The sequence below is a fragment of the Drosophila yakuba genome, chromosome 3L (assembly GCF_016746365.2).
Source record: "Drosophila yakuba strain Tai18E2 chromosome 3L, Prin_Dyak_Tai18E2_2.1, whole genome shotgun sequence".
NCBI classification, from domain to species: Eukaryota; Metazoa; Arthropoda; class Insecta; order Diptera; family Drosophilidae; genus Drosophila; species Drosophila yakuba.
The window spans coordinates 25,090,495-25,112,613 of NC_052529.2; the positions used below are offsets into that span (position 1 = coordinate 25,090,495).

Genomic DNA, 22,119 nt, shown 5'->3' on the forward strand with positions numbered 1-22,119 from the left:
ATCGATAACTTGCTCTTGGGTAGTGATGCATTTTAATCAGGGCTGCAATGTAGAAGTATCAAAACATTAAAACCTGTTACCACTGTGAGTAATCTTACTCGAACCAATTACCAAATGATAGGATTTGTTAGCTAAATGCGTGCAAATATGTTTTATCGGCGTTACTAGTTGAAAATTAGCCGGAAAAACTAAGCATATTTATTGTCGTGCGAAAGGCTGGAGGACACACTGCGGTGAGCTAGAATTAAGTCAGTTCCAATTATTATATCCATGAATTCTTACAGAATAAATCGAGCGTACGACCCCAAGTTAGGTTATCCCTTTCTATTGGGATCCATGGTGGAGTAGTCGTTTAAGGCAACTCCATTCGCGCGACGACAGTCCGAGGGAGTTGCCAGCCACTAGCAGACGCAGTGGATCATCAGCCAGCGGTCACAAGGCGTAAGGAACGTCAAGTATCGCAGTCCGGAGCCAGCGGTAACTAGGCGTCGGGGACGCCATTTAGAGCGCGCACAAGCGCCGCCATATTGAAGCCGGAGAAGATGCAGCATTCTGCCGTTACAGCTGCGATCTTCGCGACGGAGATGAACCAGTCCCTCACGTTGGATTCCATGTAGGGAGGATCGCAGCATTGGAAAAGAAGCAAGTCACGACTACGCCGCGACTACGCCGTATGGAACCCAGGGAGCACAAAAGCTTCCGGACTTGCATGTATTTGGAGGGCAGGCCGAGAAATGGCCCATCTTCACCTGCGCGTTCGTGGAGACGACCCGAGCGTACAATTGCACGGATCTGGAGAACAACCAGAGGTTGATGAAGCCGCTGAAGGACGCGAGACGGTGAAGGCGCTACTAATTCATCCAGGAAATGACGAAAAGGGCCTCAGCATTATAAGTCTTTGCCTGCTGTGCACTTCCACTTTAGAGGGGGAGCAGTCGGAGTCTGCGGTGAAATCAAGGAGATGTTCCACAAAGTACTGATCCGTCCCGAGGACGGAGAGATGGCGACAACAAGAGAGATCCAGATGACTACTTGATGGACGTAATGACCTTTAAAGCAGCATGCTCGTCGAGCGCTGCACATTACGTCAAGACTGTGAATGCCCTGAAGTTTCGGGATTCGGATCCGAGAGCAGTCAAGACCATCACCGACTACTACTATGTCGATGATTATGTGGATAGTTTCGTGGCCAGCTGTTTGTCGGCAACCGAGTGGCGGAGATTCTGGATTCGTCAAAGGCTTCCCAATGGAGAAGGGTGCCTACAGCCGACAATACGGCGGATGATGCGACGCGGTCTCAGAGAGGAGTCGACCTAAGCCAGGATTCAAGGTGGCCTTACTGCAGCAGAATGTGAGGTCGCAGAGAACCTGTTGGTCAGACAGGCACAACTGAAGTCGTTACCCGACGAGATAAGGTCGGCAGAGGCCAAAAAGGACGTCGATAGCTCGACGACATTCGAGGGTTGGTGCCTTACTTTGACGAGCACAGGATTCTGCGAGCCTATGGCAGAATCGACGCCGCAATGTGCATGCGTATAGTGCGAGAAGGGCCATCATACTCTCACGCAGGCACTGTCTAACGGAGTTGATTGTGCGACACTTCCACGCCAGGATGATGCATTAAAACGTCGATGCTACAATTGCGGAGATCCGGACGAGATTTTGGGTCATGAAAATGAGGCGTGTGATGAGGAGAGTCATCGCATCGTGCAACGAGTGCAAGTTGCAACGAGCATGGCCGATGCCGCCAATAATGGGACCCCATCCAGAGGACAGATTGGATGCGGGTGGATGGCCATTTAAGTACACTGGATAGGTCTACTTTGGGCCTGTGTCCCGTCACAAGGAGAAGCGTTGGGTCGCCTTGTTTACGTGCTTGACAACAAGGGAGATATTTTTGGAGTTGGCGCATGACCTGTCGACGGATTCCTGCATAATTGCGATCAGAGGGCAAGTACATAGACAGCGCAGCGATAACGGCAAGAACTTCGTGGGAGCTGACAGGGAAGCCAGACGCTTTGGTAAACCCGTCTGACCGCCGTCCGGCGGAGTATAGGAGCGCATGGTACAGTGCGTTAAACGAGTACTGCGTCATACCCTGAAGGAAGTTGCGCCGAGGGACCACGTATTGGAGAGTTTCCTGGTTGAGGCGGAGAATATTGTCAACTCGCGTCCGCTTACCCACTTGCCTGTGGATGCGAACCAGAAGGCGCCGTTGACGCCTAATGACCTACTCAAGGTAGTGGCCAATCTGCCGGATACGCCTGAATTGGATCCGGAGCTCCTCAAGGGGTGTTTTACGAGAGGATTGCTCGCCTCCTTTGAGACCGTTTCTGGAGGAGGTGGGTCCTGGAGTATGTATTTACGCTTGTGCGCCGCGAGAAGTGGTGCCCAAGAACGGAGCCCATCCACCAGGGTGATCTGGTCTTCGTCTGCGATCCTGCCTTGCCCCGACGAGAGTGGTGCAAGGCATCTAAAACGCTCAAGCGGTTTTTCAACGTTTTAGTAACAACAATTTCGTAAATATGATTCTCAATTTCCGAAAAAGGCATCAGAGCAGATGATAAGGGCATTGAGGCTGTACAAAATTTTCCGAATTCTTCTAAAGTTCAAGCAGTGCTAAGTTTTTTGGGTCTTGCCTGATGTTTTCGAAGGTTTATAAAGGATTATTCAGCAATAGCAAAACCATTGTATGACCTTTTGAGAAAGACAAATCATTTCAATTTGGAGAACAAAAAATAAATGGTTTTAGTAAGCTTACAAAAAAATTTATCGAGGCACCGGTACTAGCAATTTATACAGTAGAGTCCGGTTATAGCGACCTTCAAGGGACCGACGATTTTACGTCATTATACCCGGAAGACGCACTAAAAGAAAGGTGGAAATCAAAAATTTTGTTTTTGTTTATTCTATGGTTGCCATGTTAGTAATATGTTTTGACATAAAACAAATTAATTGTTTAATCAAACAAAAAATGTAATAAATTTAATTAATTAACATGGTTTTTCGTAAGAAAAATGCAGAAAAAACTAGAAATATAACGGGACATCTCATGGAATATAGGCATGAAGTCTGCACACGCACGCTGTAAACATTTTTGTGACATCGGTCACAGATATTTACATTCATTACTAACAGAGTCGTTTGATGATTAAATTTGTTTGGAACGTCGCAATATCCGGTTGAATTATGAAAAATCGGTTTGTCGCTAAAAACGGAGACGTACTAACCGGAGGTCCTTTCATACAACTTTGTATGGGAACCAACCAAGCGATCGAGTTTCCGTCGCAATAACCGGACTGACGCTATAAGCGGAGTCGTTATAACCGGATTCTACCGTAATTACAAAGGTGACATAAAATTATATTGCGAAGCGAGCGCTTTAGGATTTAGTGCAATACTTTAACAAATGAAAAACGATAGCAAATTACATTCCCCATTATATTTTTCTATGCGTACATATCCGTTACTCGTAGAGTAAAAGGGTATACTAGATTCATTGAAAAGTATGTAACAGGCGGAAGGAAGCGTTTCTGACCATAACGAGTATATATATTCTTGATCAGGATCAATAGCCGAGTCAATCTGGCCATGTCCGTCTGTCCGTATGAACGTCGAGATCTCATGAGCTACAAAAGCTAAAAAGTTGAGATTAAGCATACAGACTCCAGAGACCTAGACGCAAGCTTGCGCAAGTTTGTCGTCCACTCTGACGCCCACACACAGCCCAAAGCTGCCGCCTCCACACTTTTAAAAATTGTTTTTATTTTTTTCATTTTTTTTATTAGTTTTGTAAATTTATCTCGATTTGCATACATTTTTTTGTCACGTCCACAAATTACCCAAAGCTGCCACGCCAAAACTTTTGTAAAATGTATTGATATTTTTCACATTTTTGTTAGTAACGTAAATTTCTATCGAAAGCATATGTGTTAGTATATAGCCTAATAGAGGTTAGGGTTCCAGAAGTAGCGTTTTCACGCATACGCTTTTGTTTAGAGGTCTTAACATTATGGCAATTAGAGCATTGGTAGTAATACAGCTCAAATTGAGTTTCTTCGGATCACGAAGTTTTCGGTCTATGTCATCTAATTTTTTCTGATGTTGCTCTCTTTCTCCCTCGTTGGCTGCTAAACGTATTAGGTATTTTTCTAACCTACGTTCTTGCAGCATGCAGATCCTCCGGCCGCCTCGTTATTTCTGTACTCAGCTATCGTGAGTGGGCGTGGTCCCTCGTTGGGATTAACCTTTAAAGCCTCTTGTAGGCTTGGTGGATCCCTTTGTACGACAGGTGTAGTATCCTCCAGTTTGCTGCTTTTCTTGTTTATAAATTCCAGCGTTGGTGTTGTAAGCGGACTGCCTATTCAGTGTCTTTCAATTGATTTTCCCTCATGACCGTAGACGTCGGTTTGCCTCCTTCACTTTTCCAGCATCCGTGTTGTTGTCTTGATTTCGATTTGTTGCACTTTTAGTGTGATCTATCGCTTTGGATGTGGTTTAATTTATAATTTTTCTTCTCGTCTTTGAAAATGATATATTGTAGCGAAGCAGCTCAACTAATCGTTGGTTATTTCTCGTAGCGCCTCTTCTAGGTCGCTCTGGAATTTGAATGATATTCTTTCAGCTTCTAGGTCTTCCATATCATGAATTGATTAGTTTATTTGACTGTTAGTAATTTTTCCGTTACTAATGCTGGGTGTTGGTTTTATTACTGCTGCTCTGCTGCCGTATGTTATATTGTCTTTATATTTGATTGATGGAAACCATTTCACTCAGTATGCACGTTTGTTTTCATTATTTTTATTACTGCATAGTATTTGCATAGCCGAGAGGAAATATCTTAGTTGTATGTTCCTTATATATATTTTATGCGCAGTACTTTTTACTTTATAGTTTGTAATACTTTAGTTGTACTTTCAAAATTTATACTATTTTTGCTTGTGACTCGCAGTCACGGTCGCCATGTCACTTCCAATACTTTTATTTAAGCTGAAACATTCGACTTCGGTACTTTGCCGGACATAGGTCCGTACCTTGTTCTTTATTTGGATTCTCTGCATGCTTATGTCTAAGTACAAAGGGTTTTTATATCATTCGCGTCTAGGCCGGCAGCGTTGCCCCTGGAATCATTTTTTATGGAGTCTCTACTCCATGATGTGCACATGTCAATTGCGTTGTCGGCATGGTCAAACATGCAGACACTGCATTTTTTCATGCCACTTGAGATATGCTTATGCCTTGAAGAGGTTTACATAAACATTGTGATTTAATGTGAAAATGTTTGTACAATGTATGTGCCTCACTAGGATCAGTATTCTAACGTATAAGTAACTTTCGGGATTAATATATGTAGGATATTTTAGGACAATATGAATGTCATATATCTGTGAATGAATAAAATTATTTACGGCTCTAAATAAAATATTCTTTATTTATATTTTGTTTCTTGATATTTAATACTATTGTAATTAGCAGTACTACAGATACTCGCTAATATTACTTCTGAAATAGTGTCCGACGTATACTGCATGTAGAGGTTGGGACCCATCCAGCTGGCAAGGGGCTCCGTCCTGAAACACGCTGTTGTGGCATTTGACTACGAAGGAACGTTTGCAGAGATTGTCTTTAGCAACTTGTGATATGGTCGGAAACGCTTCCTTCTGCCTGTTACATACTTTTCCATATCATCGATAAAAAAGACCGCTTAGAATAATTAGTAATCCAACCGTTGGCACACCGAGCCGCTCGGTCTACCGGAACTCGTCTCACTGGTTGCTGAGCGGGTTTTATTTCATAATCGATGGAATGTTTTACTTCGATATTTTTCCATTTTGGAAAAGGCGCCATTTCTTCAATCCGGTTAATGTTTCTTTCCAGTTTAATGGCCGTGTTTCGGTCCAAAAGAGATTGTTTCCCATTTTCAATAACGTAAAATGAAGCAATATACGTACGAGGCCTTTTTAGGTGGTTCCTGTCGGACTATGGGAATCGGCTGTTCAGATAAGTTCGGCATTTCTTAGCTAAGTGGCTAAGGGCTTCAAGTATTTATTGAAGGTGAAATTTCTTGCCGTAATGCGTGACCAAACTTTCCGCACCTGGGGCATTCCCTGCTTTAAACCTCGAATTGCAATTTTACAGATGGTTTCTGCAACTGGTCTTATTGTCATTGCTTTTGATTCCTTGTTTATCTATTCCTCAACCTGACACGCTTCGATCACATCTTCTAGTGATTTTTTTTTTCCTGGAATCTTTTTCTAAGGGGTAGGGGTGCGCGGAACTATGAATTTATCTTTAAGGCATATTTCCTCAACCTACGTCTTTGTAGATTCGAACGTACATCTTTGCATTGGCTGACGGAGTCGCATCAAGACGTGTCAGGCGTCTAAATAGATGTCTCTCAAACGTTGAGCTCTTGTTCGGTAAGAAGTGTTTATTTAGATGGTCGATGAGGATTTTGTAGACAGTTTTATTTATTTTCGTCGGTGGGCTCAACCAGCGCACCAGGTAAAGAATATACTACTGACTTTTACTGGACTCACAAGCTGGACTCCCAAGAGTAACAGCTTACTCCATTTCTGATCTAGAGTTGGCATTTACAACGAAAGCAACTATTAGATTTAAAACTTGACTTGTAATTGTTTTGTGGTTGCGAAAAGTTCTGGAGTCCCTGCGGTACTAATTCGCAGGGCCAGGAAGCGCCCTGTGTTCCCTAGCTAGAGTCCTGTTGTCTCCGTGCGGTTCTTTCTCTTTCAGCTTCACGCAGCCGCTTCATCGCCACTGCAGCGAAGTTGCTGATCTGGCCCCAGAATGTCTGGTCCGAGATCATGCGCTCCCCTAGGGTCGACGGGTCCACTTTGTCCTCCATGAAACCTTTCCTGTCGTGGTCAAGCCGCAGGCAATTAGAAATTATGTTCTCAACGGTTTCCTCTACGCCGCATTCTGGGCAGTCGTTGCTAAACCTGATCAGATAGCTCCTGAAGCATCCATGCCCGCTTAGAATCTGGGTAAGCCAAAAATTAACCTCGCCAAGCTGTATTCGAGTCCATGTGATCATATCCGGGATAATTCTAAAGGTCCATCGCTCCTTCGTCGACTGCTGCCACCGTCTTTGTTACCTTCCCAAGCTGTTAGCTCCGGTGTTTGCTTTTATGGCTCGCTCCTGAGCAGTGCTGCAATCTTGTTAACCTTGTCGTATATCTCCTTTGCCTAGGAGTAGTTTACTTCCCTGCCTTAGGTCCCTGCAGTAGGGCATTATTCGCGCTAGAGCCCTAGCGACGCTCGCCGCCTTCCTGTACGCTTCCGCCAGATGCTCTTTGAACGATAGCCTAGTGTCTAGCATAACTAGGTATCTTATCGCTCGTGCCGACATGACCGTGGTGCCTCCGACTTGGATGGTGGCTGGCTCTACCTGTTTGCGGCTAGATATAAGACCGTCATCCGTTGAGCCATGAGAGCCACTCCCCTATGGTGCAAATAGATGCATTAGCAAGGCTCTCGGTTTCTTGGACGGTTTTTGCTTCAATTACCGCTGCAATACCATCCGCGAAGCCAATCACCTTGGTTCTTCCCGGTAGTGGCAACCTGAGCACCCAAAGCAATAAAGGCCCAAGCCTTGGGGGACACCGCAGATTACCCATTGCTCATGTGTGCCTCCGTCTATCTCGTACAGTAGTACTCTGTTGCTGAAATAGGACTTAAGTATGCCCACTAAAGCGTCCGGTACCCCTAGGTGCTGTAAGGCTCTTATGGTAACGCCCCATTTCGCTGAGTTGAACGCATTTCTGATGTCCAGCGTCACCACCAAGCAGTACTCCTTTCGGGCCCTTGCCATCTTGTACCTTTAATGGTCTTCGAGGCGATCTCCTTAACCTTTGCTATACCATCCACGGTCGATCTCGCCTTTCTAAAGCCCAACTGCATTTGCTCCCCTGCAGCGGACATGGCTTTGTGCAGTCTGAGGCTGATACTGCTTTCGAAAGCCATGCCCATATGGTCAATAAGGCATATCAGTCGGTATGAAGATGGGCTCTCGGGAGGCTTGTTTGGCTTGGGGAGCAGTACTCATTCATGCCTAGCTAGACAGTGAGGTCTGGGCAGGTTGCGGAGCCGAGGGCACAGAGGGTGGAACGAGAAGGGAAATAATTTTTTCATGCAAAACTGATTGCACTTTGTGCTCAAAGTTGGTTTCTGTTGGCAACATGCAGATTTGCATTCACTCCGTTTAATTAATGTCTCCTTTTCTTTATTATTTCCATGTATATGCCTTTTCCCGACGGCACGTTCCTGGCAACCTTATGAATTTCATTCGGTTGGCAACATGCGGATTTGCATTCACTCCGTTTATTCCATCTCTCCTTTTCTTTTTTATTTCCATGTATATGCCGGCTGACACATTTAAGGCGGTTCTTTTTTTTAAAGTTTCAAACACACACACACGGCCCAAGTCACGTCGCGCGTGACTTTCAATTCCGCGTTTTTTTTTCTTCACTTCTTTTTTTTCTGATTAGAAAATGTACCAAATTTTTTTCTAGTTATTATTATTATTATTATTTACCAATTCTTTCACTCGTCGCCAATGTAATGACCCGCTTCTTCAGTGATGTAACACACAATAAGGGCTTTCGGTTGAAGTCAGGACTACTAATTATTCATATCGCTTAGAATATTTAGTAGTCCCAACAATAATGATAAGTGTTTATTTCGGGACGGGAATCGAAATACTCTGTAGACGATTTCCTTGTCTATTAGGTACCCGATACTCATTTAATGGGAGTGGTAAGAATATATGTCGAAATTTAAATAGAAAGTAATATAATGATAAAGCAAATGATTAAATCAAAGAAAAAATTTAACACTATGGTCCAAAATTCGTTTTTTTTTGTCATTAAGTCCAAATTTTTATTTCAGTATATCGTATCAGTATGATTTATCAATTAATATAAATAAAAAACAAAAACAATATGGGCCGAAAGCTTCACTAAAGCCTTTTATGAGCTTTTAAAAGTGCAGTGTTGAACAGCTGATTGCGAGAAGGCGTTTCGCAAATTTGCTTACTTTTGCACGTGATACGATTGTAAAACCCATCCATTAATTATAGTAAAATATGGAAAATAAAAGACAAAGTATGTAGTTCTTAACTTTAATATGTAGTCAATACATGTGTAGTTGTACTGTTTTTTTGTTGCTTAACATCAAATTTATGAGTGTTTTTTAAATAAAAAATTCTTACGTGGAGTATAGTTCGTTTTCTGACAAAAGTTAAAAACGTCAGTTTGTACCTTTAACTATTGTCTTTGACGGTAAAGTATATCTTTTGCCCATTTTTGCTCGTTTTCTAAGAACTTGATTTGATAGGCAAGTTCGAGTTCAGATATAGCGACCTCCTGGACATTTGGAGGCGTAACAATCGGCAAATAAGTTATGTTTCAGATTACGTTTATTCCGCAATCAACAACAATAATCTGGAATCGAAAAAGACAGAAGAGATTGACAAAAAAATAGTCAATTTTGAATTATTCATTAAAAAAAAACTGCCCGAGTGTAACAGACAACTAGACCGATTTACTTCCAAACATGCTAAGTGGATGGCGTCTAAGATAACAATTCTTCCTAGTGATTTTGAAAACTCCAAAACACCACAGCAAATGGGACGCCGAAACTTATCTTACCAAAATGCTGGAGCAAGATTATGTACACGTATACACATTTATTATATTTAAAAAACAATAATACCAGTAGTTAATATGGGAGGCAAGAGAGGGCGTGGTTGCACGGACTCCTAATTATACCCGTTACTCGTAGAGTAAAAGGGTATACTAGATTCTTTGAAAAGTATGTAACAGGTAGAAGGAAGCGTTTCCGACCATATAAAGTATATATATTCTTGATCAGGATCAATAGCCGAGTCGATCTGGCCATGTCCGTCTGTCCGTCCGTCTGTCCGTCTGTCCGTATGAACGTCGAGATCTCAAGAACTACTAAAGCTAGATTGAGATTAAGCATACAGACTCCAGGGACATAGAAGCAGCGCAAATTTGTCGATTCATGTTGCCACGCCCACTCTAACGCCCACAAACCGCCCAAAACTGCCACGCCCACACTTTTGAAAAATGTTTTGAAATTTTTTCATTTTTGTATTGGTCTTATAAATTTCTATCAATTTGCAAAAAAACTTTTCGCCACGCCCACTCTAACGCCCTCAAACCCCCCAAAGCTGCTACGCCCACACTTTTGAAAAATGTTTTGATATTTTGTCATTTTTATATTGGTCTTGTAAATTTTTATCGATTTGCCAAAAAACGTCCTGCCACGCCCACTATAACGCCTACAAACCGCCAAAAACTGCGTTCAAGACTCTCCTTCTCTTTTCCACTAGCTGAGTAACGGGTATCAGATAGTCGGGGAACTCGACTATAGCGTTCTCTCTTGTTTTGTTTGCAAACTAGTTTTGATTTAGCAACAAAATATACAAAGTTTCAAGTCTGTAGCCTAATTTTTAGACTTTCTGCCAATAAAATCGAGTTCTGGACCACAGTGCATTGTTCAAAACCGTGGTCGTAGCTGTCTTGGGCGTTTTGTGCCCTTTAGAGTAGGTGTGCGGTCGAAATCGCTCCTTTTTTACCAATTCAACGAATAGTATACGCCTATATCCTAAAATAGTGAGGTAGAAACGAAATTATAAATCTGCTTCAGATCCTGTGCGAACTGGACTGAGAATTATTATTAAGAAAATACAGACTGATTACCGGTATTTTTCCATTTGTTAAACACTCTTAACTTTTTATTTCTTAAGTGTGTCAAATCCTTATTGAACCAAGGAGGTTACTTATAGCTAGACGGTAGAACATCGAAACGCATGAGTTCATTTAAAATAATTTAAAAAATTGTTGTTAACTTTTAATTGTAAAATATATACATTTTCTAAGTGACGTATACGCCAATGCCCGGGATACGAAATCCAGTCAACAACCTGAATTGAATAGGCCAAGATACCTGTTCATAAATAAACCGCCAGTGTTACTGTTTAGTTTGATTTATTGGTTAATTTCCGACACTTAATATTAATTAGTTCGATACCGATGCGTACGATTTCTTGTAGATCAAAAATGTGACTGACTTAAGCTTTGGCTGTACTCACGCCATACGATTGAACTAACATAAGACGTAAACAAGTTACAGTTAGAAGAAGTTAGAAGTTTGGAAAAGTACTGGGCAAGCTCGCGGACAATTACATTGATTCCGCTGATAAGCTCCGCTGCAGCTGCAGACAAATGCAAATGTAAATGTAAACAAAGATAAAGGGTGACTTGTTCGCGCGGTGTCTCGTTCCCAAACAATACCCATTACCCCAATTGAAAACTTTCCATACGCCTTTGCCGTAAACTGAAGATATAAACAATTTTCACAATTTCAGACAAAGGGCTTGGTCTTCAAACCCACTGGACAACATGAAAAGATGCTGCCTAAAAACGTATTCATAGTTTCGGCCAATCGAAATTCTTCTGATCAAAGTCAATTTTAGAATCGCGTCGCTGTCACCGATATAAGCCAAGATTATTTGACTCTAACTTAACTGACTCTAACCATCTAACTTAAATAAGCTTAGCAAAATAAACCCCGCTCTAATATTAAAAATTACAAAACGTTTTTATGGTATACCCGTTACTCGTAGAGTAAATGTGTATTCTTTTATATTTAAAATATTCGTTAAAAAGTAACAGGCAGAAGGAAGCGTTTCTGACCATATAAAGTATATATATTCGTGAGCAGGATCAATAGCCCAGTCGATCAGGCCATGTCTGTCTGTCCGTCTGTATGAACGTCGATATCTCAGGATTTATAAAGAAAGTTGAGATTCAGCATCCGGACTCCAAACATAGACGCAGCGCAAGTTTGTTGATTCATGTTGCAACGCCCACAAACCGCCAACAACTGCCACTCCCATACTTTTGAAAAATATTTTGATATATTTAAATTTTTTTATTTGTCTTGTAAATTTCTAAAGATTTGTCAAAAACTGTTTGCCACGCCCAAACATTTAACAAATGTGCCGGCGTGAAGTCTTTTGACCACTTTTTGGTGTCAGAAGACAAACTTGCGATACGTCTCAGGCAGAAGGAAGCGTTTCTGACCATATAAAGTATATATATTCGATAGCAGGATCAATAGCCCAGTCGATCAGGCCATGTCTGTCTGTCCGTCTGTATGAAAGTCGATATTTCAGGATTTATAAAGAAAGTTGAGATTCAGCATCCGGACTCCAAACATAGACGCAGCGCAAGTTTGTTGATTCATGTTGCAACGCCCACAAACCGCCAACAACTGCCACTCCCATACTTTTGAAAAATATTTTGATATATTTAAATTTTTTTATTTGTCTTGTAAATTTCTAAAGATTTGCCAAAAACTGTTTGCCACGCCCAAACTTTTAACAAAAGTGCCGGCGTGAAGTCTTTTGACCACTTTTTGGTGTCAGAAGCCAAACTTGCGATACGTCTCTTAATCTTTGCATTCCCTGCATTCACAATCTAAACTTTTTAGCTTGATACGGACCCACGGACGGACCAGCGGCATAGCCATATCGACCTATGTAGGTACTGATCTGATTAAGAATATATATACTTCATAGGGTTGAAAAGCCTAATTTTACTAGGTATACATATTAAGTATAGGTATAGGTTCAGAGTGGCGTAACAGGTTGCGCTTTTACCTCACTGCCCTATTCCCGCGTTGCACTACTTCCCTCTTGTCGTCCTGTTGCGGTGTGTTTCAGCGCCGTTAGCGGCTGTCCGTGAAATCTTGCAGTTCAACTCCAACTTGATTGTAACAAAGTTTCTTAGGATGATAATGGTGGCTCAGTAATTTTACCAATAGTAGACAAAGTCATTTTTCTTTTATACTCAAAGCTTTCGGATATTAGACAGAGTTAAAGTACAAAACAAGATAGAACGCTATAGTCGAGTTCCCCGACTATCTGATACCCGTTACTCAGCTTAGTGGAAGGGAAAAGGAGAGTCTTAAACACAGTTTTTGGCGGTTTGTAGGCGTTATAGTGGGCGTGGCAGAACGTTTTTTGGCAAATCGATAAAAATTTACAAGACCAATATAAAAATGACAAAATATCAAAACATTTTTCAAAAGTGTGGGCGTAGCAGCTTTGGGGGGTTTGAGGGCGTTAGAGTGGGCGTGGCGAAAAGTTTTTTTGCAAATTGATAGAAATTTATAAGACCAATACAAAAATGAAAAAATTTCAAAACATTTTTCAAAAGTGTGGGCGTGGCAGTTTAGGGCGGTTTGAGGGCGTTAGAGTGGGCGTGGGAACATGAATCGACAAACTTGCGCTGCTTCTATGTCCCTTAATCTCAACTTTCTAGCTTTAGTAGTTCCTGAGATCTCGACGTTCATACGGACGGACAGACGGACGGACAGACGGACATGGCCAGATCGACTCGGCTATTGATCCTGATCAAGAATATATATACTTTATATGGTCGGAAACGCTTCCTTCTGCCTGTTACATACTTTTCAAAGAATCTAGTATACCCTTTTACTCTACGAGTAACGAGTAGCACTACATAATTGCTGAATCAAATATATCCAGTGCTCATTTTAGTTGTTAACTTACTGTCCTTTATTCGTATTTATTTTATTTTTTTTTATATTTTACTTTATAGTTCCTAAAGGATCAAGGGTAAAAAAATGGATTTCGCAGGAAGTGGACGGATTTATTTTTATTTGGTATCATGCTGAACCAACAGAATTACCTTGGGATCTGCCTTCACCTATGGGAGAGGTTGACAATAAATTTATCTATCATGGTCACAATGAGTTTTACATTAATTGCCATATTCAAGAAATACCGGAAAATGGCGCTGATATTGCGCACTTTAATGCTATTCATAAAAATAGCTTTATTAATGACAGATGGGTTAAAAAAATAAGTTCATTTGGTTTCGGATCTCATCATTGGAGAGCGAGGTAATGAATTAAATAATGTTTTAATCTACGCACATAATTAATTTTCATGGATATCAAATACATATATTTGTGTCCTGAACTATTTTCGTGGACAATCAACAGCATTTTAAAATATCATTCTGTTGGGTCACAAAGTTTTCAAGCATTTCATTACGTTACATAATAAGAATATTCTTTAATTACATTGACGGGGACAAAATATATAATAAAAATATTAATAATCTGGTCACCAAAAAATGCTTGAAGCATTTAAGCCCCTTAACCTTTTACCTGTGCAATACGTATTTTCAATTAATTATACCCGTTACTCGTAGAGTATACTAGATCGAGATCTGGTCAATCTGGCCATGTCCTTCTGTCTGTATGAAAGTCGAGATCTCAGGAACTATATAACCTAGAAAGAGATCCAGCATGCAGACTCCAAAAACAGACGCAGCGCAATTCACATATTCACATATTACTTTTTGTAACATTGAGAAGACGGTTTGTAGGCGGTAGAGTGGGCGTGGAAAAAAGTTCTTTGGCAAATAAATAGAAAATTACAAAACTAATAAAAAAATGAAAAATATCACAATGAATGTGTTCTTGTACATAACAATCTATCTGGCCTTTTATTCCTAAGCGTACATCCCTTCAACTCCACTTTTCGGACAAATCTCCTAAGATTTTGTAAATAGTTATCGAAACAGTAGTAAGGGTCTGAAACTGGATCTCTGATTGGCTTAATCGTCTTTTTTACAGGAAGTAAACTTTGTACATTATATGAAACGGTACTTCCACCATAAATAATTGGGAAATTCTTCACGAACAAAGCCGACATACGCTAGGCATTAAAACGTACTGACGGACATGTCCAGATCGAATTGGTTATAGATTCTGATCAAGAATATATATACTTAATATGGTCGGATTCGCTTCCTTCTGTATGTTACATATTTTTCATACCTTTTTACTGTACGACTAACGGGTATACATATGTATATACGGACCCTGTATGGTTTGGGATTAATTAGAACGCAAACTTGGAATACCTTAAAAGGCATCCGATACTTTTACCAAACGATCATCACCAAAGCCCTCATCCTTTATTATCATGAGAAATATTTCCATGCACGATCACAGACGTTGCTTTCCACATTACGGCAAAGGTTCTGGCCGATTGGAGACCGTAAGTTCGTTGGAAGCGTCATCAATAAATGCGTCCGATGCACCCTTTCTGCAGAGTCCTTGGTGCATCCATTTTAGCCATCAATGAATTAAGATCTTTTGCATATGAGATTTCTGCCTAACTCCCGCCCACCTTGTCCAATTTCAGAAAATGCTAAACGGGTTGATGTGGTCACGCCATAACATTTCCTTAAGGTTCTGTCGCGTTATCTATTCAGCTAAACTTCTTTTGTAAGCTTATGACTATAGGTTTATATTTTGAAGCCAAGTATTTGCTTAGGCAGGCTGCATCCCCGAATAAAACCTATTCTTGCGTTCCTGTTAACTATAACACTAAGGGTACCATATTGGTTGTCTTCCCTATAAACAATATATTTATATTCTTATTCAGGATCATAAGAGCTATGTATAAAAACTAGAAAGTTGAGACTAGACATACAGACTTGTGACGCCAACGCTGCGCGAGTTTGTTTCAGAAAGATTCCACGCCCACTTTAATGCACACAAGACACCCAACACTAAGACGCCTTGCCAATTTTTATCATCGATAAAATAAATAACATCGACTCCATTGATCGTGATCAAGAATATATATACTTTATACGGTCGGAAACGCTTCCTTCTGCCTGTTGCATACTTTTCAAAGAATCTAGTAAGCCCTTATACTACGAGTAGTTGGTATAAAAAGGTTTTGAGATTTTTGAATTTTATTATTTGTCTTTTAAATGTTTATCAATTTGCACTTGCAGTTCAGTAACATTGAATGTTAATGATGTTAAACTGTTAGTGTAAAAATTTCTTCTTCGCACTTCCACTAACTGAGTATCGGGTCGGGTATCAGATATTGTTTTTTCCCTACCTTCTACTAGGGATGTCGTGATTTTAAAAAAGCATCGTATCGATTATATTTTTTTAACAAAACAAAATGATAATAATATTTAAAATATCATAAAAAAATATAAATATATTTAATTTTTTTTTAAATAAAATTTTTTTCCCCCACAATAAAAAAAAAAGTTTCTTATTAACTTCATTTTCATATTTCATTTCATATTTTCATTTAAACTTAATATATCATAACTTAAATTCATGGATTTCTAATACAGATCATAATAATAATAATAAGGATAATAATACAGATAATAATAAATTTTCAGTGAAATTTTGAACTTTCTGAAATCAGAACATACGCACACATACAAATATGTACATACATATGTAACTTCTTTTTCGCACATTTTACGAAAACATCGTAATGTTTATTTTTAAAATGCGAGGACATGGTTGAAGTGTTACCACTGGTTTTTATAATTCTTTCGCTCAGTTTGCATATTGCAGTTTTGTTTTTTATTTCTGTGTAATTTGATATTCATTTTATCACGTGCTCGTGTACTTGGTATCGCGTCGCAATCAGAGTGAGCGAATGGAAAATATCAATAATGTATCAAAAAAAATATCGCAATACCGATATTTAGGCAAAAAAAATATCACGATATAAATATAACGTCTTCACATTCGTGGAAGCGGACGTCTTTCGATAGCGCTGCGCGAAAATCTTGTGTTAACGTGGTTGTGCTGAACAGTGTTAGCGGCAAATCTGCAAAAACAAACGGTGGACTTGTGCCATAGTTCTGCGCGTAACCTAGGCGTGCTGAATGACCGCGTGTTGCAGGTGGTTAGCAAAATATATAAGTTTGCAATTTTTGCAGCTGATAAAACAGCTGACAGCGCTGCCAACTTATCTCGGAGGGCGATCATAGGCGAGTGGCGTTGCCACATCAACTGTAAGACCAGTGCTGAGGTGCGAACGTTGGGCGCGTAATTTCAAAATTAAATTCAAAATTTGATTTAATTTAATTTAAACAAATAAGTGCCACGCACAACAAGCTCGAAAAAATGAGCAGCGATCAGCGTAGAAGCTCCGTCAACCCAAGAAATGCTTGCTACTCCTATTTCTCAACTAGAGATATAGATCAACATCAGAAGTCGACAAAGAGCAACTCGACTCTACTGACCGTCGACAGCAAGAGAGCCAGCTCTTGCTAACCCTCTCTGCTCACCCCAACTCCCGCATCATGGACTTACCAATGCCAAACCCCATCACCGCCGGCTTCGCTGAATGAAGCTCCAACAACAAGCAGTGCTAAAATTTCTGCAGCAAACTCACCACCAATAATTAAACCAACTACCAATACTGCGAGTTCGGTCCCAACGGCCGCACAACAAAATAAAATGGCAACAAAAACAGTTAGCCTCGATAAGCAACAAGCGGTCCCGGCTATACAGACCGGTACGGACCGCTACATCCAGATTAAGCGCAAGCTTAGTCCACCCAACACGGTTGGCAATAAACCAAAGATCAATCGAACCAACAAAAGCACCGATCAAACGAGGAGCTCCAATGAAAACCGATTCTCCATCTTAGCAGAGGTCGACAACAACCAACCAGAGTTGGGGCAGGAGACCCAAAGGAAACCTAAGCCCCCCCCTATTTACGTAAGGGAAAAAAGTTCAAGCGCCCTGGTCAACAAAATTGTTGCGCTGGTCGGGGACGAGAATTTCCATGTTGTTCCGCTTGTTAAAGGGAACATTCACGAAACAAAGGTTCAAACGAAGTCTGAAGAACACTTCCGAGCTGTGTCTAAGTACCTGGAAGACACAAAAAAGAACTTTTACACCTATCAAGCAGCAAGGGACTGCAAGTTGTGCTAAAAGGTATAGAACCTGACGTCACCCCCTCTAAAATTTAAGAAGCCCTTAAGGCCAGGGGCTTCTGTGCCAAAAATGTTAGCAATATTGTTAACAGAAACAAAAAACCGCAACCACTTTTCAAGGTCGAGCTCGAACCAGATAGCAAAGCCTTAAAGAAAAACGAAGTGCACCCGATCTACAAGTTGCAGCTCTTACTGCATCGAAGAATCACCGTGGAAAAACCCCACAAACGCAACGGCCCTGTTCAATGCACAAACTGCCAAGAGTATGGACACACCAAGACATACTGCACACTTCGGACGGTCTGCGGAGACTTCCACAACTCCGTAAACTGCCCCGCAAACAAAGAAGACCCCCAAATGAAAAAATGTGGCAACTGTGGAGGAAACCATACGGCAAACTACAGAGGCTGTGCGGTCTACAAGGAGCTAAAGAGTCGCATGCGACGAGCGACAGCTACGCACCAACAACATTTCGCCAAGGCAGCCACATCATCATTTGGGCAGCTAAATACAACCAAGAAAATCTCCTACGCCAAAGCACTAAGAACAGGCATGGAAAATCCACCTCAATCCAGCCTCACTCAGAAAAGCAAATTGGAATCTATGATGTTCACAATCCAACAAAGTATGATGGAACTTATGTCATTCATGAAAACAACCATGCAAACCCTTGTACAGAACCAGAACATGGTAATTCAGTTGCTTGTAGCACAACAGTCCAAATAATAAATGACTAACCTACGTATATCCATGTGGAATGCCAACGGCATTCGTCTTTTTTACAGGAAGTAAACTTTGTACATTATATGAAACGGTACTTCCACCATAAATAATTGGGAAATTCTTCACGAACAAAGCCGACATACGCTAGGCATTAAAACGTACTGACGGACATGTCCAGATCGAATTGGTTATAGATTCTGATCAAGAATATATATACTTAATATGGTCGGATTCGCTTCCTTCTGTATGTTACATATTTTTCATACCTTTTTACTGTACGACTAACGGGTATACATATGTATATACGGACCCTGTATGGTTTGGGATTAATTAGAACGCAAACTTGGAATACCTTAAAAGGCATCCGATACTTTTACCAAACGATCATCACCAAAGCCCTCATCCTTTATTATCATGAGAAATATTTCCATGCACGATCACAGACGTTGCTTTCCACATTACGGCAAAGGTTCTGGCCGATTGGAGACCGTAAGTTCGTTGGAAGCGTCATCAATAAATGCGTCCGATGCACCCTTTCTGCAGAGTCCTTGGTGCATCCATTTTAGCCATCAATGAATTAAGATCTTTTGCATATGAGATTTCTGCCTAACTCCCGCCCACCTTGTCCAATTTCAGAAAATGCTAAACGGGTTGATGTGGTCACGCCATAACATTTCCTTAAGGTTCTGTCGCGTTATCTATTCAGCTAAACTTCTTTTGTAAGCTTATGACTATAGGTTTATATTTTGAAGCCAAGTATTTGCTTAGGCAGGCTGCATCCCCGAATAAAACCTATTCTTGCGTTCCTGTTAACTATAACACTAAGGGTACCATATTGGTTGTCTTCCCTATAAACAATATATTTATATTCTTATTCAGGATCATAAGAGCTATGTATAAAAACTAGAAAGTTGAGACTAGACATACAGACTTGTGACGCCAACGCTGCGCGAGTTTGTTTCAGAAAGATTCCACGCCCACTTTAATGCACACAAGACACCCAACACTAAGACGCCTTGCCAATTTTTATCATCGATAAAATAAATAACATCGACTCCATTGATCGTGATCAAGAATATATATACTTTATACGGTCGGAAACGCTTCCTTCTGCCTGTTGCATACTTTTCAAAGAATCTAGTAAGCCCTTATACTACGAGTAGTTGGTATAAAAAGGTTTTGAGATTTTTGAATTTTATTATTTGTCTTTTAAATGTTTATCAATTTGCACTTGCAGTTCAGTAACATTGAATGTTAATGATGTTAAACTGTTAGTGTAAAAATTTCTTCTTCGCACTTCCACTAACTGAGTATCGGGTCGGGTATCAGATATTGTTTTTTCCCTACCTTCTACTAGGGATGTCGTGATTTTAAAAAAGCATCGTATCGATTATATTTTTTTAACAAAACAAAATGATAATAATATTTAAAATATCATAAAAAAATATAAATATATTTAATTTTTTTTTAAATAAAATTTTTTTCCCCCACAATAAAAAAAAAAAGTTTCTTATTAACTTCATTTTCATATTTCATTTCATATTTTCATTTAAACTTAATATATCATAACTTAAATTCATGGATTTCTAATACAGATCATAATAATAATAATAAGGATAATAATACAGATAATAATAAATTTTCAGTGAAATTTTGAACTTTCTGAAATCAGAACATACGCACACATACAAATATGTACATACATATGTAACTTCTTTTTCGCACATTTTACGAAAACATCGTAATGTTTATTTTTAAAATGCGAGGACATGGTTGAAGTGTTACCACTGGTTTTTATAATTCTTTCGCTCAGTTTGCATATTGCAGTTTTGTTTTTTATTTCTGTGTAATTTGATATTCATTTTATCACGTGCTCGTGTACTTGGTATCGCGTCGCAATCAGAGTGAGCGAATGGAAAATATCAATAATGTATCAAAAAAAATATCGCAATACCGATATTTAGGCAAAAAAAATATCACGATATAAATATAACGTCTTCACATTCGTGGAAGCGGACGTCTTTCGATAGCGCTGCGCGAAAATCTTGTGTTAACGTGGTTGTGCTGAACAGTGTTAGCGGCAAATCTGCAAAAACAAACGGTGGACTTGTGCCATAGTTCTGCGCGTAACCTAGGCGTGCTGAATGACCGCGTGTTGCAGGTGGTTAGCAAAATATATAAGTTTGCAATTTTTGCAGCTGATAAAACAGCTGACAGCGCTGCCAACTTATCTCGGAGGGCGATCATAGGCGAGTGGCGTTGCCACATCAACTGTAAGACCAGTGCTGAGGTGCGAACGTTGGGCGCGTAATTTCAAAATTAAATTCAAAATTTGATTTAATTTAATTTAAACAAATAAGTGCCACGCACAACAAGCTCGAAAAAATGAGCAGCGATCAGCGTAGAAGCTCCGTCAACCCAAGAAATGCTTGCTACTCCTATTTCTCAACTAGAGATATAGATCAACATCAGAAGTCGACAAAGAGCAACTCGACTCTACTGACCGTCGACAGCAAGAGAGCCAGCTCTTGCTAACCCTCTCTGCTCACCCCAACTCCCGCATCATGGACTTACCAATGCCAAACCCCATCACCGCCGGCTTCGCTGAATGAAGCTCCAACAACAAGCAGTGCTAAAATTTCTGCAGCAAACTCACCACCAATAATTAAACCAACTACCAATACTGCGAGTTCGGTCCCAACGGCCGCACAACAAAATAAAATGGCAACAAAAACAGTTAGCCTCGATAAGCAACAAGCGGTCCCGGCTATACAGACCGGTACGGACCGCTACATCCAGATTAAGCGCAAGCTTAGTCCACCCAACACGGTTGGCAATAAACCAAAGATCAATCGAACCAACAAAAGCACCGATCAAACGAGGAGCTCCAATGAAAACCGATTCTCCATCTTAGCAGAGGTCGACAACAACCAACCAGAGTTGGGGCAGGAGACCCAAAGGAAACCTAAGCCCCCCCCTATTTACGTAAGGGAAAAAAGTTCAAGCGCCCTGGTCAACAAAATTGTTGCGCTGGTCGGGGACGAGAATTTCCATGTTGTTCCGCTTGTTAAAGGGAACATTCACGAAACAAAGGTTCAAACGAAGTCTGAAGAACACTTCCGAGCTGTGTCTAAGTACCTGGAAGACACAAAAAAGAACTTTTACACCTATCAAGCAGCAAGGGACTGCAAGTTGTGCTAAAAGGTATAGAACCTGACGTCACCCCCTCTAAAATTTAAGAAGCCCTTAAGGCCAGGGGCTTCTGTGCCAAAAATGTTAGCAATATTGTTAACAGAAACAAAAAACCGCAACCACTTTTCAAGGTCGAGCTCGAACCAGATAGCAAAGCCTTAAAGAAAAACGAAGTGCACCCGATCTACAAGTTGCAGCTCTTACTGCATCGAAGAATCACCGTGGAAAAACCCCACAAACGCAACGGCCCTGTTCAATGCACAAACTGCCAAGAGTATGGACACACCAAGACATACTGCACACTTCGGACGGTCTGCGGAGACTTCCACAACTCCGTAAACTGCCC

The 22,119-nt window shown here is 40.5% G+C and overlaps 1 protein-coding gene and 1 long non-coding RNA gene across 2 annotated transcripts in view; both read left to right on the plus strand.

Annotated features, from left to right (window-relative positions):
* Nucleotides 1-22,119, plus strand: part of LOC26535507 (cholesterol 7-desaturase nvd) — a 127,595-nt gene that overhangs the window by 97,546 nt on the left and 7,930 nt on the right. Inside the window, exon 4 of the mRNA XM_039373643.2 lies at nt 13,674-13,977. Within this exon, the coding sequence (XP_039229577.1) occupies nt 13,674-13,977 (304 nt within the window). The remainder of the gene's footprint in view (nt 1-13,673; nt 13,978-22,119) is intronic.
* Nucleotides 70-4,902, plus strand: LOC120321400. Its single transcript, XR_005561002.2, has 2 exons — nt 70-233; nt 285-4,902. It is a non-coding gene; the product is annotated as an uncharacterized LOC120321400 (long non-coding RNA).